Source organism: Buceros rhinoceros, unplaced genomic scaffold (assembly GCF_000710305.1).
Source record: "Buceros rhinoceros silvestris isolate BGI_N320 unplaced genomic scaffold, ASM71030v1 scaffold9514, whole genome shotgun sequence".
Classification (NCBI taxonomy): Eukaryota; Metazoa; Chordata; class Aves; order Bucerotiformes; family Bucerotidae; genus Buceros; species Buceros rhinoceros.
Genome location: NW_010407808.1, coordinates 29,677 through 48,768, shown reverse-complemented (window position 1 = coordinate 48,768; position 19,092 = coordinate 29,677). Strand labels below are relative to the sequence as shown.

General features: G+C 40.2%; 1 protein-coding gene across 1 annotated transcript in view; it reads left to right on the top strand.

Moving 5' to 3' along the window:
• Nucleotides 1-19,092, top strand: part of FRMPD2 (FERM and PDZ domain containing 2) — a gene marked incomplete at its 3' end in the record, with an annotated part of 67,086 nt that overhangs the window by 22,868 nt on the left and 25,126 nt on the right. The window contains exons 14-27 of the mRNA XM_010134630.1: nt 338-523; nt 1,413-1,569; nt 4,124-4,334; nt 6,241-6,356; nt 7,486-7,593; nt 7,717-7,833; nt 8,301-8,536; nt 9,115-9,219; nt 10,526-10,619; nt 11,112-11,197; nt 11,366-11,513; nt 12,579-12,793; nt 14,070-14,168; nt 15,340-15,704. Of these exons, the coding sequence (XP_010132932.1) occupies nt 338-523; nt 1,413-1,569; nt 4,124-4,334; nt 6,241-6,356; nt 7,486-7,593; nt 7,717-7,833; nt 8,301-8,536; nt 9,115-9,219; nt 10,526-10,619; nt 11,112-11,197; nt 11,366-11,513; nt 12,579-12,793; nt 14,070-14,168; nt 15,340-15,704 (2,243 nt within the window). The remainder of the gene's footprint in view (nt 1-337; nt 524-1,412; nt 1,570-4,123; nt 4,335-6,240; nt 6,357-7,485; nt 7,594-7,716; nt 7,834-8,300; nt 8,537-9,114; nt 9,220-10,525; nt 10,620-11,111; nt 11,198-11,365; nt 11,514-12,578; nt 12,794-14,069; nt 14,169-15,339; nt 15,705-19,092) is intronic.

The following is a 19,092-nucleotide window of genomic DNA, read 5'->3' as shown; positions in this document are numbered from 1 at the left end:
GAATGCTGAGTACCTCGGTGCCACTGTAATGTTTAGATTATTTTGCAGGAAGCTACATAATCCTTCTACCTCTTCAAATCAGGTGCGTGGGAAAGTGTTATTTCAATTTTACACATGGAAAATGAATGCATGTAATGGCTCTATGACATTCTGAAATAAGGTAATTATTCTGCAAGGCAATAGGTATGAAAATTTGGTAAGGGTTTTCAAAGGTTTCTTGACAGAGTGAAAGAATATTCAGCAAAGACTCAAAACCATTTCCTCTCTCATCTACCTACATTTTCTTCCCATGCCACTTTCTCGATAATGTATGGTAAATACACTTTTTCTCTACAAGGTGACTCAGCAACTTCCTGAATATGGAGTGTTATTCTATCGTGTGTCCCAAGAGAAAAAAGGAGCAGGAGGGGACATCATCCTGGGAATCTGTGCCAAAGGCATCATTGTGTATGAGGTCAAAAATCATACAAGAATTGCCAGTTTAAGATTCCAGTGGCGTGAAACAGAGAGAATTTCAGCTCACGTGAGTTGGGACCAAGTGAATCTCTTCTCCCCTCTACTACTTTACTCCCCTTCTGCCTGTCACTTTGATAAATTTATTGCGTTCAGAGCCAGAATTATACACACATTCTGTATAGGCAAGTTCTTTTTTAAAAACAGTCTAAAATCAAGGCTGGATCTGGATGTGGATACGCAGTTATTAGTGAGGTTTAGTTCTGGAGGTTTTTTTGCCACTGCTGGAGTCAAATTACCATAAAACTGAATAATCTAGCATTGACTATTACAGAGACTATGTCAAACCTCTTTGTGGCATATTCAATTTCTCTAGTCCTCTCTCTCTTTTCTTTTGTTTGCCTACCATCAGGTCATGGGATCACATCTCCCTCTTTCCAGATCTCATTATTCCCACCCTCATTTCTTAGTATATTGATGTCTGTTATCAAACCAGTATCGGTGACAAGATTGTGAGCCCTTCTGAATGGTATTCTGCTATCAGAGGTATATCAATCTACCATCATACTGTGTAGGTGCCAACCTGCATCACACATTTCCCAGCCTGTTTGCTCTCACAAAATGGCCCTTCTGCCCCTTGAAGATATTTTCACTTTCACATGAAATTGGTTTAATAATTTTAAATCTTTAGGGACAGATTTTACCTCTTTTATTATCCTGCTGTCACTGCATTCAATGTCCTAAGGCTCTTCACTTTTGACATAGGGCAGTTATGATCCCAATGACAGACACCTCACTAACTACCGTTGAATTTATGGTAGGCATTTACTGCACCCAATAAACATGCAGCAGGTGTAAACACAACTGGACAAAACAACAAGATCATACAAATGAACTTGCAGCGCCCCAGAATAATGACTGACATATGAAGCCAGCTGTGCTGTTTTCTTTCCCTTTAGAGAAAAAAATTCATGATTGAAAGCAGCTTCAGTGGTAAGAAACACACCTTCATTACCGATACAGCAAAGACATGTAAATATCTACTGGACCTCTGCTCTGCCCAGCACAAATTCAATGCACAGATGAATTCTAGGCAACTTCGGCAAACTTCATCAGGTGAGGTATAAACACACTTCCATTATTCAGGCCATAGGACAAGGTTAGGTTTTAGGAAAGGTGCATTCAGTGAAGCTGAGAATCAGAACCTGCCACATCAGTTTCGCTGTGTTTCAGTTTCTCATTTGCAGTCTAAAAAGTAAAGTCTCTTACTTCACTGGAAGCTAGAGGTGTGTAAGTCTAATTTAGCATGTGTTTGTTAGTGAGCATGTGCAAGGGGTGGAGAGGGGTTCTCTGATTATAATAATCATGTAGCTAAACTCAGATTGAAAAGAAAAAAAGGCATGATTACAATTCCCTCCAGGAAACCCGCTGAGAATTCTGAAGAAACTTATAAGACTTAGCCCAAATGTAACCTAAGAAATATAACGAAATCTTTCTACACAAAGACTAAACATAGTAGTTTCCAGATACACAGGAGCTGAATTTAGTTAACTGGTCATCTTTGCATAAGACAGGGGTTCAACTCTAGAGTTCACTCTCACGGCAAAACCACTAAATTAAAGGCACAGCAGTCATACCCACTCAACTATGCAGCTGCTAGCTGCTCCTGTCTTAGATTTTGCCATGTCTGTGGAAGATATGACTAATACCTCCTTAGACTTCAGATTTTCCATAGTTTCTACAACAACGTTCTGCCCAACCCAGGGCAGTTACATAGCTCTTCTCACCCATGTTTCTCTGCATGCTCTAAATATGGGTGAGAATCCTTATGGGGAAATTGAGGCACATAAGAAATAATGTCCTAAGCTGACAACTGTCATTACTCTTGACTTCAGTGGAGCAACACTAGCTCATCCACTGCCTTGAACAGAATCATGATAATTTACAACCACTTTGTGTTTGACCCAGAGAGTCATAGCAGGAGAATCAAGCATCATTTACTAGTAAAACTGTAAAAGTGTTGGCAACAAATCATGTCATGGGATATAACAGGGTAATTGATATATTGCTTCTCTTCCGCTAAAATTATTTCATGAATAGTGAAATTCAATGTGCACAAACTTCTCACCACGGAAAAAGGTGCTAGGATAACATTTAGGTTCAAGACACTTTTTGTTGCTTGGGTGCGGTAGCTTCAAAAATAACTTAGCGGGGCTGTGATCTGTAGCATACAAATGAGTGCTGATAGTGAATCTTAGAGTTTCTCATGACACAGTTGCTTGTGGTAATATGTCTTAATAAAAATGACTACATTCCATATATAAGATAACAATAAGATTGAGATAAGAAAATTATAACCCAAGTCCTGATTAGAAGCACCCCAAATCACTGAAACAAGCCAGACTTACACAAGCCATGTGACTGTGGGTTCTGAGATTGATGGTGTGCTCACCGCCCCAAAAGAAAAGGCTTTGTGAAAGCAGTGACAGACAGTAGTTCAAAATGCTGACTTTGCCACCACAGTGAGGCTCTAAGAGATTATAAGGCTCTTTCTACGTGAGGGAAACTTGCTTTTGCTGCACAGTTCAGATGCATAAGCCACAAATGTCTTCAAAACTTGCTAGCAACCCCCTACTTTGAGATCACCATGGCAACTCTCAGGCTGTGCTAATACTGCGGACAGCTAAGCCTGCTAATGCCTTAACAAATGCCCCTGATCAAAGTCACCAAGGAATGTGGGAGCCTAGCTTTAATGCTGCAGAGTAGTGTTCCAGAAGGTTGCATTCAGGCTAATATTTGCTAGGAAAACATACAGGAAGTCAGTTGTCACATACAAGCAGAATTAACGCCCATATTTGTGCTAGCCTGTAGCAAGCAGGGTTCTTGTTTTACTCTCTGACTTGTCTCCAGTTGTCTGCTGTCCCTCTCTCCTTCAAATTCCCTCTCTCCTTCAAATTCCCTCTCCAGCCCACCAGTTGAGAACCTAAATAAATTAACAATGTCTCCTCCATCATCATCTTGTTTCAGAGACATAATTTTTTGAGAGAATAGATTCATTTTTAGCAGAGCCCAGATTAAGCAAGTAGTAGATTTTACATAGAGGGGGGAAATCAGATAGCAAGCATTGCCATCAGGATGGTCCCCTACTCAACTTCACTTGTGCAAATCACTCAGAGCAAACAGCCAGCAACTTGGCCCCTCTCTGAACTTCAGAGTGTATGTGTTAGTAGAGCTCCTGTCTTCTCAGATATACCTATATTGCAGTGGTGGATCTGTGCAGGATGGGGAACTACCAACCTGGCTAACTCAGTCTCCAACAGACAGATATACAAATGTTTACAAAGTACACTTTACAGGGATATTCAGGTTTAAGTTAGACAGGGTTGTACATTTCATCTGTCTTTGTGGAAAGTGATTTTGCAGTATAATTCATAGAAATGAAATTTAAATACAATGTATACTTTCTAAGGAAGAAATGGATTTGAAACCCTTTCCATTCACTCCAAGGCCTAGATATCCTTAAGGATACCAGAACAAACATATCTGCCTTGTCAATCTTTTTTACTGGCACGTTCAAAAGTTTAGACAGAAAGCGTTTTTGAGCTTAAAAAGATGGGATAATATCAGTGGATTTATCTTTCCTTCCTCTCCCATCACCCTTCTTATTCAGAGGAAAGTAAATTTGTGGAAATAGACAAACCAAATTCTGCATATGCAGCTCAGCGCGAACACCTTGCCCTGATTCAGAGACTGTCTCGTTCAGAGAATGTGCTCTATGGAGCAAACCTGGAAAACCTTTCTGCTGGAATGATGAGCAAGTCCTGTGATAACCTCAGTATGGAAACCAACAACAGGACTAGAGGCAAAAGCAATCTCGGCAGGTAGGTTTTCTTCTAAATGCGTGCAAGAACACTCAGTGATAGACTATGACATTGCAAACCTCTGTGGTAAACTGTGAGAGAGACTTTTTTTTGCAGCCTTTATTGTGGTCACATCAAAAGGTCTGGGCTCTGTGGTGCCAGCAGTAGTGCAAACACAGGCAGGAAGCTAACCGTCTAACAGATAAGAACTTGAAAAAGAGTGACATTTAAATTTGTACCAGACTTGGGAATGAACCACTTACTGAGTTATGGAGAAAGAAAAAACAAGGGAGAATAAAAGAAAATCTTTAATGTCTGTGTATCTTCTCTTGAAATGGCAGTGTAAGAACTTCCCCCTTTTCGTTTGTGTTGGTACATTCACCAGTGTAGGCGGTTACTATAACTGCACGTAGTCTCAAGGCGTTTGATGAATTGTAGTGCCTTTCAGAATCCTAAGATTTAGAATAGAGCCAATAGGAACACAAACTGCCAGGAAAACTTTCAGATGTGGTTTTGTCTAAAGGGTCGGCAGGGCTACATGAATCATATGGAGGCTATGTTGTGTTTTCCTGATGCCTGCACTCAGCTCAGAGAAAAACACATGGGGAAATCAGTTGTGATGTGAATGGTCTAACGGCAGCTGTTATTTGGAAGCAAATACTGGCAAGGATAAACTACCTCTCCCCTGCAAGGAAATGTAGCCCAGAAAGCAAAATACTTGTTGACAGACTATAAACACATGCATTCCCAACTTGGATCTGACAGACTAATGACAGTGAGGAGTGCTAAATACCATTGCTGATTTGTTATTGTAACACAGTCTTCATTTCCTGCAGATCCACATCAGGGCTATCCCAGTCAGAAGTGCACATAAATTTGAATGGAAAGCAAAGGAGTTATGATTATCTCTCTATCCATTCAACTCAGAATACAATCAGTGGTGAGTATAATAATCATAAAGAGAAACTGTACCCTTCCATATTTATTGTTTCAATAGCAGGAGACCAAAATGCATTCTACTTACCGATTAAAGAATATCCTTTTGCACTTCTAGTCCTGGAAATTAATCCAGAGTTTAGGAAGACAAGCTGTTTTCTTCCCTTTCACCCTTGCTTTCCGTCAGGTATTAGTGGTAAGGGGCTTAGTGATAAAACTATTCTGTCAATGATGCCTCATGCTCTTCAGAGACGTAGTTCAGCACATCCAGGACTCTTGCATGGGGCAATATCCCTATGCTCAGAGGTCATAATTCAGTTTGCAATTGAGATCTACAACTCAATAAATAATGCATAAGACAACACAGGGTCCAGGTCCTTTCTCTGTTCTTTCATTTGCATGGACTCTGACTGGAATAAGAGCAGTCTAACAGAAGTTGTTGTGCATGCACACAGTGAGCAGATCTATGCAATGCGAAGCTATGATTATTTGGTCCAATTTAAAATTAGACGTGTACTTTAAACATGGTGTGGCAATTGCACAAGGTTAAGTAGTGTTAACACTACAAGAGTCATCATCACAATTGGTGCTGATTAGATCACGCCTACCGAACCAGAAGGGCCCACAGGGCTGAAGGCTAGAGTTTCCAAAGGATCCCACAGGAGATTTTGTGTCCAAATCACCCTTATTTCATGGGATGCTACATGCCTGACTCTTTAGATATCCTAATCTTAATAAAAACATTACAGATAAATGCACAGTCTCCCAGAAAGGAACATTACAGGAAGAGCTTACACAGCTTTGTACATAGACTTTTCTAAAGAATGCAAATTTCCAAACACTTGTTTGAGCTCCCTTCCTGAATTATATTGCTTCAGAAGTAATGGTAATGTTGAAAACAAGGGCAAAACATATTTTTAATTTTTGAAGCCCCTGTTTTCCATACTACATGCATCTACTGTCTCCCTGCATTAATCTGCATTTATTCTAGCTGTTTTGTTTCTGCAGCACCTGGATCACCAGCCACCCAAAAAGAAGTTTTGCTAAGTGGTCTAGAGAGAGAAATCATTTGTGTCAGCCTAAAACGTGACCCTAAGAATGGATTTGGTAAGTAAGGAACACAAAGGTTACGTTTGTTCCTGGAACTATCAGATCCTAGTGCTAACACTGATACTTGCTGACTCAAGCTGGTCAAGACTGTAACCTTCTTCACCTCATTTATTCTTCTTACAGAATATCAATCTTTGTGAAGGATTTAGAATTTCTGAGAATGAAAAGGACTAAGCCCATAAAGGAAGACCATAATTTTTTCAGAGGATTAACTAAGGCCACAGAGGTCAAGGGAACCAAGTGCTAAGAATAGAATGAAAGGATCAAGGGTCTAGTTTTGTATCTAAAATACAAGCACAGTGATGTTTTTTATATTAGACCTTACACAGAGGAAGATGATGTTCTGCAAATCTTTAGGTATTGCCTGTGGGATGTGAAATGCGTACACAAGCTTAACATGAATGTTTACCAACTTTTGGGTTCTTATTTGGATAACATTTCTGTTATATAATACACTATCACACTGTATCCTGTGTCTTGTGGATGAGTTCAGAGGACCATCAAATTTCACAGCTGACCATTAATACAACTACACACAAGATTTCTAAATGGTACAGGTACGTTTGGAATATCCTCATCCCAAGCCCAACTATTCTACCAGTAAGAATAATATATTCTGCAATAGGCAGAATATTCTGAGCTGGGATAGTGAAACTGAACTACTTGACAACGGATTTAATTTTCTTAGGTTTCGCTTACATATCCATTAGAAGTTTACATGGCTCACCTCAGGGGCCCCAGATTACATGATACAGAACAATGTTCAAATTTATCTAATGAGCTTTCATACCATTTTCCTCCTGCAGGCCTTAAACACTAAGGTCTATATAGTTTACGACCTTTGTAAGAAAGTAGTTGGAACCTTTAAAAGTCCCAAGCCAGGGAAATATTGTTATTGAGAAATTAAATTTAAATAGCTGCCAAAGTCACCAGCACACTTCAATTAGAACATGAGTTTAAAGCTCTCCCAAATCAGGACCTTGATGCCATGCAAATCAGAGCTCCCTATTCTCCAGACCACATATAAAACTTATGCCATTGGATTATCAGCCTTTTGTGCTCCTAAGGTTCATCTTTTCTAATACTGGCAGTGTCTCTGCATTCTCATGCTATCTCATTTTTGCAGGATTTGTAATTATTGGAGGAGAAAATGTGGGAAAATTAGACCTCGGTATCTTTATCGCTTCAATTATCCCTGGGGGACCTGCAGACAGAGCTGGAAATATCAAACCAGGTCACTGTCCTTAGTTTTTAATTAGAATTAAAATACTTTCATAGTTTAAAGTAAGCTGCTCAGGATTTATTTCCTTATTTAGATGTGCTTTGTCTTGTTTTTATCCTCTGTTTTTTTTTTAAGGAGGACGACTCATCTCTGTGAATAATATTAGCCTTGAGGGTGTTTCATTTAATACTGCAGTTAAAATCATACAGAATTCTCCTGATGAAGTGGAGCTCATCATCTCTCAACCCAAAGGTATAAAGGCAAATAGAATGCTGGCTATTGAATGCTAATGGTTAACTCAGGACGCTGGTATTTATTAGGCACTGAGATGTAGCAGTACTTTCTTGCTACTCGGTGCCGGTTATAATAGCCACAGGCCAGCAGTGAAAATAGTCAACTTCTAGTAGGTATCATGTGATCTCCGTTCTACAGTCAGTGTGAAAAAATCTAATGCGGGCTGCATTGCTGAATTTCATGGCAACCTGGGCATTTCTTTCTCTGATAGTTACAATCCTCTGTAGTGATGAAGCAAACGCATTTCTTCACAATTATAATAGCAGTGCTCCATTTTACAAATCAGGTGATTTTACAGATCTGATTTCACAACCAGTTGATGTAGGAATTTACTTTGTCCTCCTGTAGGAGTTATAATAATATTTGCCTTCAAGCTTATTTACTGTTTGCATTCAGCAGTGTTTTATTTTGCTATGGCTTTACAGATACGTATGAAGAAGGAGTAAATGAAGAAAACACTCTGTCAAGAGGAAACAGCACTAGTGGATCTGAGATCTCTTGTGTAGACAGCGGGAGAAAAAAGATTCAGGATTGTCATACAGCTCTCCCCAAAGAAGAGGACATAAATATAGATGAACTTGAGAAGGCTCTTTCTTGGAGTTTAGCACCAAAATTGGCACCTAGGATTACAGTTCCTTCAGCTGATAGCCTGGATGTGGAGGTAACAGAGATTCTGATGTTGTTCAGTAATATTATGGCCAGCATGTGCCTTAGCAACAAGCCAGCTATATTATGGAAGGTAACTGAGAAATTTAAAAAATGGAGAAAGGAGAAAGAAAACCCTGGAAGATGTTGCTTGTTAAATTATGTTGGAAATGTCAAAATGATAGGCAAGTTAGAATATGTGAAAAAACAAGGAAACTGTTCCACACAATGTTATTAAAAATTCTCCTTCCTTTTCCAGTGGAGGTACAAAATTTTGATCAATTTCTTGCATTCTTTTAAGTTTTCAACCAGACACAGAACAGCAACATTTTCTGTCTGATTTCCTGCTATTAGACAGCCTTCCTGTCTGTACGCAGCTTATGCACATTTAGATAGATTATATTTAGAGTAACATTAGTGTAAGCTTGAAATAATGTCAAGGATATAAATAGTACCACTTCTAGGCTTACAGTGACAGCAAAATTAAACTCTATGTCTTCTGGAAACTCGCTCTTTTTTTTTCTTCCTTCCCCCCCCACCCCCCCTTTGTATTGAGGTGCTGTAATCTCATTAGTGTTTATATTTTTGAGACAGGAAGCTGATTCTTCACACTCACCATCTCCATCTGAGACCAGCTTAAAGGAAATATATACCGTGGAGCTTGTTAAAGAAGACGGGACTTTTGGAATCAGTGTGACTGCAAGTGTTATTGTTAATCTTTCAGTGTGTCTGTCAAACCATTCTATGACCAAAAACAGATAGGGAAGACTATTTATGTGGAACAAAGATAGAAGATAGGCCGATAACAAAAGCTGTTAGCATCGCACATTTCTAACCTAAATGTCTGATTGATTGACAGAGGAAAATATTAAGTACTGCCTCTGCTCATTCCCCAGTTCTTGCCTGCAGCATCTGTGAAAGAAGTGTGCTGGCATAAAGCACATAGAAGTATTTTCATCCTTACTCAGTCTGAGAACAAGACCTACCACTGAAAGTGGAGTTTGGTCGGGAAGGGCTATAGCAAGAGCCTCTAGAAAATGCAGTGATACAAAGAATTCTTCAAGTCATGGCTGGTTTTGGTGCTTCCCTGGAGCTCCTGGAACTCAGAGGCTGTGTCTGTACAAGCTGGTTACACAGGACCATGGCATGAGCTCAAGCAGTGGCCCACAGGCCCTATTTGATTTTTTTGACAGCCCCTGATACAGCTTTGCAGTATAAGAGAAGCCATCCCATGCTGGGAGGCTGAATGTTTAGCTGTACCATGCTTCTTACTCTGAAGGCCAGAGAAAGCGCCCTTTTATTTTCTAATAAAAGGAAATACTGTATATTTAGAGGACCAGAGAAGGCAGCAGTGAAATCTATCTGCCACATTTGAATAATAATTACTTCTCTTGGCTATCAAAGTTGAATTTACATCTCCAGGCTGAGATGTCTTTACTGTCCTTGCTAAAATGGAGTGGGAAGAAACAGCCATCTGATTGCCTGCAGAAGAAATTTAGGGTTGCTTTTTCATCTGAATTTGGCCAGGGGATAAAGATGGACAGAATACGATTCTTAGTTTAATCTGGAGTTTCTCTGGGCTGTAGGCTTTCAAGTGGCTGCACAAGTTCAGGTCATGCTTTATACATTGTCCGAAAGGTTAATAATTGCTGAATGGGTATTACATAGTTTGGAAGCTGGTCTAGAGACTGACTGAAAGATGCAATCCCATCTTTATGTCAGCATAGGGAAAAATCTATGAACATTTAGTAAATGTTTTTATATAGCCGTGTAGAAATGCATTGCATTTTCCTAAGAAAATAAAACAAGATTACTGCCTAAGGAAAATATATTACAACTAGACGGAACTTTGGAGTAACAACCTTTTTTCTTTTTTTCCCTATATTTAAAAAACCTGTAATTCCTGAAGCAGTTGCTTTACAATGCATGTATAAGTTGCTTTGATTTGTATCACAGGAGGAACATACGAAGACTCCAGTCTGATCTGTTGGCATATGTTTTGCAGGGTGGAATTAACACTAGTGTGCGTCATGGTGGGATATATGTGAAGTCAATTATTCCCAGGGGACCAGCAGATAAGGATGGACAAATAAAGATAGGTAACCCATCTGGCAGTAAAACTCTGATCTGCAGAACTCAATGTTAGTGTGGAATGCTTGCCACAGGGAGAATGAAACATGTTTGGGATTGGAGGTCATACAAACGTGAAAAGTAACATGCAGTTCATCATTCCTCAGCCTGCCTCTGTAGTACCTGTAGATATGCCACTGAAAAAACAGGAGCCTGATCCCAGCACTGTGCAGTTACTCTCTGTAGCTGCACATCAGGCCAGTGACTCTGACATCTACTTTCAGTGCTGCTGTGATAACTGGATACTATCGTTGCATTTACTCCCAGAATACTTTGTTATCCTTTAAGTGCTAGTTTTAGAATGCTGTACAAGCAGTATTGCTTTCGTACAAAGTAACTCAATTTGACACAAGTACGCAGGAAGATCTGTTAGACCACAGGTAGCCTCAAGTTTACACCCACTGAACTTGACCACCAAAGCAACTTTTATTTGTTTGGGGTTTTGTTTTCTTTTGCCTTAGGTGATCGTCTGCTGGAAGTAGATGGCATCAGCCTCTGTGGCCTCACGCACAAACAGGCTGTGGAACACCTTAAGAAATCTGGCCAGGTTTGTACCCAGTAGAATACACTACACTTAATATAAAGCACAGTGACAAAGCTGGGCCAAAAGAAACTCCCCCACCCCATCCAAACCCCATTCTCCTAAAAAGAAAAGAAAGAAGACTTAGGACTCACAGTGTCCTGTGTAACTGGAACCTGTTCATCGTTGTTTTAGATTGCCAAGCTGGTTCTAGAAAGGGGAAACTACCACTTGGCAGAGCCATGCCTGACTGCTAATGACAGAAAGGAGGACCAATGTGCAGTTGTTTCTGTGGCAACATCCTTCACAGATGGTACCAAGGACTACTGCTTTCTGACAGATGGTGAGCGATGAAAGAGCAAGTCAGGGTGACTTCTTATAATGTGCAAGAAAGGAATGAATGAAAAAATTTCTATGAAATTTCTGTGGATTGGAAGAAAAGCTGCATACAGAATAAAATATTATGCAATATTAATGGCATTATCGAAAATCAATTTTGAACAACATATTTCTGGCATACGTAGAGTTACAGTTGCCAGGTGTAGCTGTATTTATCCTAGACATAAATACTGTATCTCTCAGCCCTTCAGGAGATGGGGCTGGTAGGGGACACCCCGTCCATACTCCATAGCACTGTCAGGCAGGAAGCAGCTGTGCTGATGTCGCCAGCTTGTTACCCAAAAAGAGCACTGCCAGCACAGCTGCTGGTGCTGTGTCAGTGCTGAGACTAGAGTGAACTGCTGCTCCAGGGCCAGGGCTGGAGACTGCCATCACTTCATTTCTTAAAAGCAGAAGATTCGGAGGTCACTTTCACTGAATTTAGCCAACAAATAAACCCTGTATCTTTTACTGTAAGGCTGTCTTGTAAACAGTAAGTCTGAACTGTATTTTCCCATGGGGCAGTTACTCCTCTACATTGTCGTCAGCAGAATGGGGTTCAGCTGCAGCTGTGGCATTTGGGAAAGGGCTGGTCTCTTGTTCTTGTCTGGAAAGAGCAGTAGCTCTGATTCTAGCTTATGCTGGTTAGTGCAGGACCTAAACTAACACCAGGCAGCTACAGAATAGTAAGATCTACCCAACACTTACAGAAGAATGTCAGAAAAGGATAACATTTGAACCTTTTTATGTTGGTACAAAAGGCTTCATCCTTTACGGGCTTGTCCCAGATGGCATAAAGAATGTGAACACACAGTGGAATAGAATCCAGTTCTCCCCATTCTGCCTGTGCAATTTCAAGGGCTCGCATAAGTTAAAGGAACACCAAACTTCTATTTTTGCCATTGGTATCAGTAGATTTACCTCTGCAGCACACAGGGAGAAGGTCTGCTGAGGGTATAATTTACATCAGCTCCTTAGGGGGTATATATGCCTTGGCTACCACTCTTTTTCCAATCCCTGCTTTGAACAGATAACACATTTGAAGTCAAATTGACAAAGAATTCTGGAGGCCTTGGCTTCAGTGTTCTGCAAATGGAAGGAGATACTTGTGAACACCTTGGAGGAGCTATTGTCAGGATCAAAAGACTGTTTCCAGGGCAGCCAGCTGAAGAGAATGGCAAAATTGAAGTTGGAGACATCATTTTAGCTGTGAATGGGAAACCTATTCGAGGACTCCTGTATCAGGTACCAGACAGTACTATATATCACTGGGACTCCAGATGGGTAACATGTTAATAAAGACAATGGGATGAAACTGCATTTAAACTTACTTGTCAGCAGAGAGAGTCACCATTTGTATGTAATGAATCTGATTTCTGTGTAAGATTCTTCCCTGGAATTCTAATGAAAAATTTCCTTCCTAATAGAATTCTTATAGAGAATTTCTTCTACTATTTAATTTATAACTTCCTACTACTGATGCACAAAGTCTATTATTAGATGCACACCAGTTGTTAGTTAGTTGGAATCTTTGTCACTGTTATACATATCTGGAATATTTTTCCCTGTGGTTGTTTGGGTTTTGTAATGTCATGCTAAATGCCATGCCTCAGATTCAAATCTCTACCTGGTGAGAAATTACCTGGGGCGAGAAATTCTATACTCAGATGAAGAAATTAAATGGTTAAAAAAGGACTATTTGCAGATTTAATTTTTTCATCTTTTCACCTGATGAAGAATCCCTGGATTTTGTATATGAATATGCATCGAGCAGATAAAATTGGTAACAAACAAATTATGAAATCATGCAGTTTTCCCACTGACAGATCATTTGTATCATTAAATAGCTAGGGCAAAAGACAAGGTGCTGTAAGTCCTACACACCTCAGGGTGTGCTGTAATTTTACTCTTTTCCCCCCCCCACCCCCTGCCCCAACCTGGAGTCTGTCCTTTTCCAGCACTATCTTGCTCTCTGATGTACAGCCTTTTTACTGTGTGCATGCAGGTTGGTGGGGGAGACAGGGTGTTTTGGCCTACAGCATTATTTTGTCCGCTAGATGAAGTATTTCATCTCCCACTATAGCTCAAAGCTGACTGTCACTGAGCAGATGTTTTGTGAAGGAGGGGCTTTGAGAAAATCTCCCTTTGATTATGTCAGTATGGCAGTCTGTGGAGCTACACTGATGTAATTGACTGAAGATATGTCCCTGCCACACGTAGTTTAAAAAACCTGTTTCTTCAAGAAAAGGAAAAATTAATTTAAACCTATGTGTCTGTTGGTGGAACAGAAGTATTTAAACAGAACTGACTTGACTTTAGGTAACACATTCACAGAAAAACTATGGTCCACTTATATGACAATCATACAGTAGTGAATTTTTGGTGCCCAGATACTGCTGAGAGGTACAGACACTAGAAATTTGGCATTCTCAATAAAAACTGTCTCCATCCTAGTTGGTAAAATGATGTGTACTATAGACTGCGTTCCCTAAGAAATCTAATATTCCTTTTTCCTGCTTAGGATGTCCTGCACTTGTTAAGAGGAGCTCCCCCAGAAGTGACACTACTACTTTGCAGACCACCAAAAGGTGTTCTTCCAGAAATAGAGCAGAGTGCCCTGGTAAGGCAAAGCTTCTGTCAGAAAACTTGTTTCTGTAAACCTGGAAAAACACTACTACATTTTCTATTCAGTCTTGAACAAGGCAACTTTCCTTCTTCCCCATGGCCTCGTATTCCATTTCTTTCCCTTCCCAGCTTCAACTCAACCTCTAGAATTCAACTGATTCTTCCATAGCAAGCAAAATAATAGAAATGTGACAGATATGAAACATCCCAGTTCAACAACTTTTGAAGTGCAGTACTGTCACTGGAGTGAAACAGCACATACCCAAGCAGATCTTCTAGTGATGCTTCTGAAAATGCTCTACCAGATCCTCAGCCAGAAACTGCAGATATTCTCAACTGTGCCTATTATATCTCATGGGCTTGAGATAGATATATTACTCCCAAAAGTGAGAGGAAAATAAAATTTTTTTCTATCCAAGCTACCTCTTAAAAAATTTAAATAAATGGAATAATGGTTTTAACTGGTTATTCAGCTTCATATTGATAGTTAGCAGAATCTGCGGGGGCTGGGAAGTGAAAACAGTAGACAGTACAAAGACTAAAACAGTGCCATTAGGTGTGTTAGCATTATTATTCTTACTTATGGACACAACTCATGGACATACACACAAGTGCTCTTATAATGAACATACATTTGCATTACTCTTGCTTCATGCAGGACGGCCCACTCATGGTTCCCATCCCATCAGGATTTATAAGAGCTGTCCAAGGACAGAAATGACTGTCACGACCATCTCCAGATAAAAAAAAAAAAACTGGCTCCTGTTGCTCTCCTGCAATTTGCCCTTGGCTGATTTCTATGGTCAGTTGCACAGGAGTCAAATCAGGAAGCCACATCTACACCATGAAGAGAATATAGATAGTCTATGATACGAGAAGAAATAAAAAGGGGCCACCTTTAGCAAAGAATTCATTAGGAAAAGTGAACTTCTGTAGTGGTTTCCTGGCTGAAACTCCTGAAGAGTGTGGAAGATAAGCATAAAGACAAAACAGTCATTTAGTGAGAGAGTACCTCCCTCTATTTTTTCCCTCCCTTCCAGCTACCATTTGATATTTTCACATTCAGATGCTTATTGATAATTGCCTCTTCAGATTACTTTGTTCTTAAAGGAATAAAGATGGGAGATAAAAAAGGAGCTACACTAAACTTTCTGTTATTTTTATAGACTCCAGCACCATCTCCAGTTAAAGAGTTTGTGGCAGAAATGCCAGGCAGTACAGAAGTAGGGAATAGTACGGATCAGTATACCAGTGATGGAGGTAGCACCTCTCCAGACCTCGAAGACTGCCTGGATTCCCCAGGGGCAGCTGATTTCAGTGAGCCTCCTGAAGAGGACAGCTCAACTTACGAAGAGCAGGAAGCTGAGTTTCAAGAGAAGCCCATGCAGAAACTTATGACTCCCAGGGAAGGTTTCTATAAACGTCTTTGGAAGTTCCATCAAGAAGCTGCCAGTTTGGAAGCCTGCCACTCCCTAGAGGAAGAAATGAAACAGAACTGCTACTCACCATGTGAATTTGGATGGGCCAAAAGGTGAGGAATACTGAAATCTGCTCTGCAGCCTTTTCTTTGGCTCTTAGAATTTCAAAAGCTAATTGCTTAGGTTTAAGTACACGGCTATCTGCTTCTAATCACTGCTGATTACTGAAGATTTTGGTTTAACATTTATATTCTGACTATCCTAATCTGCTGTTTCTCTTTACTCTCATGAGAATTTTGCATAAGTCTCTACAGACAGTTTTATGAGTGCTGCACTACTCTAATAAGTTTTGCTGTTCAGCTGAAGCTGGCTGCAGTTTGACATCAGTGGGCAGATTCTTGTTGACTTAAATAGGAACCAGAGACTTTCATATTTATTACATGATCTTTTAATTTCAACTTCCACAGTTGATTTATATAAGCACCAAGAAATTCTTTATTGTTTTATGATCTTTTAATTTCAATTTTTTTCAAAGAAAATAAAAAACCAAACTGTGATCAAGCAAGAAAAAATAAAATTATTTTCTGGTCTTTGAAAGCCAATAGAAGCCCTGAGCCAGAGGAGTTACAGAATAAGATACAGTGCAACTGGACTCAGCCTCCTTCTCTACTTGGATATACCAGACACTGTCACATAGAAGATGATCCATTCCATTTTAATAATCTTTCCCAGAGCAAAAGAATAGAAATTATCAGAAAAGATTGGTGGAAAGACAAGTTAAAGGTCTCCTAGAGGCCTTTAAGTTACAGCTTTAGTAATTTTATCTAGAAACCAATTTCTACTTTTCCAGTCACTTGAAATCTTCTTGACATTCATCAAGCACAGAACCAGATAGTCAGAGATTCCAGTCTCTCAGGAGCCACAGCGCTAGCTGAGTGCAAGTCAAGTGGGACCATAAAGGCAATTCGTATCTTTAGCTCCTCTCTCTTGAAAGGAGAAACTTCACTCACATTCATGAGTGAAGCTCCTGCTTACATATATGCTTCTCTACTGCTTAGAATAAAACCAGCAGAAATCTGTCTGTAGCAAACATATTTGCCAAGAGATAGATTTTCAACCAAACTAAGTTTATTGTGGGAACGTATCAGTTCCAAGAAAAGTTTTGGACTCTTCCCAAGAAGGAAGTTCTGAAATGTTTTTGTTTGGTCTCAGTATCATTTAGTTTCAGCTTTTGCATTTTCAAAAGGCAGCCAGAGCAGTTTAAGATGGCATGCATTTTAAACAATATTTAAAATGTAATCTCAGTTCAAATGACCCTTCCAGCTAAAAACATACAAAAAAACCAGAAGGAAATAGGCATTAATGAAGGAATTCCTTTTGATTAATGAAGAAATTGCTTTTCTTCAGATTGCTGGAAATGTAGAAAACTTCTGATATGAATTTTATATGCTCAGGGTTTCACGTGGAAAATTCCTTTTACTTTTCTCATCATTGCCACCAATAAGAACCTTTGCAAAAAGCTGCTTTGAAAAATTTTAACCCATAGTTTTCCCCTGTGAAGTGCAGGTGCGAGGGTCAGGATACTCCAAAAGAAAGTCAAGAATGTCAGTGGAGCTTGTGTGTGGGCCTGCAGGACCAAGACTCATTTCCATGGTGATGTAGAGATGGGCTAGAAGCTGTGCTATGATTAAGCCCCTGCTGGCTCATTGCCTTGAGTTTATGTAGCTTTACCAAAGACCTTTCATACCCTTGGAAGGTCAGTCAGCACTCTACTAACATGCAACGGCTTCTATGACACCCATGTTGACCAATGCCCATTGAACTTACTCTTTTCTTTCCTGTCTCCAAAACAAAGAAGCAGACTGCACTTGCTATTATCCTTAAATGTTTCTTTTAATTATCCCAGTCTCCTTCCACAGTATTGTAAGTATCTTTTGACCAGCTATCAAAGCACAAACTGTCAGCTTCATCCTCAGTTTTGCTGTGCTGCTGGTGGTGGCCAACTTCTTATTTCTTCCCTGCACAGATATAAGCTAACAGACTAGATTGCTTCCCTCATTGAGAGTATACAGCACGAGCCGACAAGTTTTCCTGATTTTCATCAGTGTTTCAAAAATACTATTGAATGCTACTAGCTGTATCAAACCAAAATGCCTGCTTTGCTTCTGTGCTTTGTATTTTCCTTCTGGCTACAGACAACTTTTGAAACAAGAGCTTAACATTGGGAATCCACTGTGGTTTCATACAAAACATGCAATTTGTGTCCCTTTTAGTTGTGTGTGTTTGCTAGGAGATGGTAGATACAGTTCAGAGTGAAAGATCCTAGGCAGATTTTATATATGAAATGACATGGCATCTTTGCTAATTGAAGCATTAATAAAAGCTATGCCATTTCAAGTGTTTTTAAGATGAATTAGGTTTAGCAATATTTCAGTTAAGATTAATATGAAGAAGAACACATTCTTTAATGGTAAATTTAATGGGAGACAATGCTATAGTAGTCTATCAGAGTTCATTAGTGACCACAGCCAAGACAATATTAAGCACAACAAATATGATTACAGTCTGGGCTTGAGCACTGACAGTGCTGAATACCGAGTCTCTAATATATAGGAATAAAATCAATAATAATTTTAATTTGAGTAATTGAACAGATCCATTGATTTCGGCTGGACAACTCTTATGCTTCAAGGCAAGCATAATACTAAAAGCAACCTTAAAAAGAGAAGTCAGAACCTGAATTTTTTTTATGGAGAGACAGGAATCATTTTATATTTCATGTTTCTGGACTGTGCTTTAGTTACCAAGGAAGGCCCTGTAGGAGCCAGGAACGTGGCTTGCATTCCTTTTCCACAAAAAAAAAAAAAAAAGCAAATATGAAAACTGCAGTAGTATTGTAATGTGAATACCACTTACCACCCCTCCAGGACTCCCGTTCTTGGCAGGCCCCGGCTGCCCCGTGCCCGGGTCTGTGATGTCCGGAGGTAGAGCAGCGACTCTTTCACGGGCACCCCCTTGCCATGGGGAAAGAGCTTGCGTGCCCTTGTGAGGTTGAGAGCTCTGCTGGTGGTGGCATGTGCCTCCAGTGGGGTCTCCCAAGCCAGACAGGTCTCAACTGAAGGGACAGACAAAGTGTGTCCATGGGCAGGATGGGCTCACTAGCCTTCAGGCAGCCATCCTAGGAGAAGGACAACTCTGACTCCAAACCCGGGCAGATGGAGCTCGTTTAGCCTTGTAAGGCATCCATCATCTCAGAGAAGGATACTCTAACCAAACCTACGACCTGAGGACTTCGCTGTCACCGTCCAAGCTCGCTAGGCCCTGGCAGATGAACCTCAGGTGTAAAGGGTGGGGTCAGTTCCACGCACGCTGCACCTCACCTAAAAAATCCACCGCACAGGCTCGAAGGGTGCACTCATCGCTTGCAGTGAGCGTGGGAAAAGCCCTTCCCAGATCTTCGTTTGCGAAGCCAAGCCATGATGACCACTTACCAGACAAGCT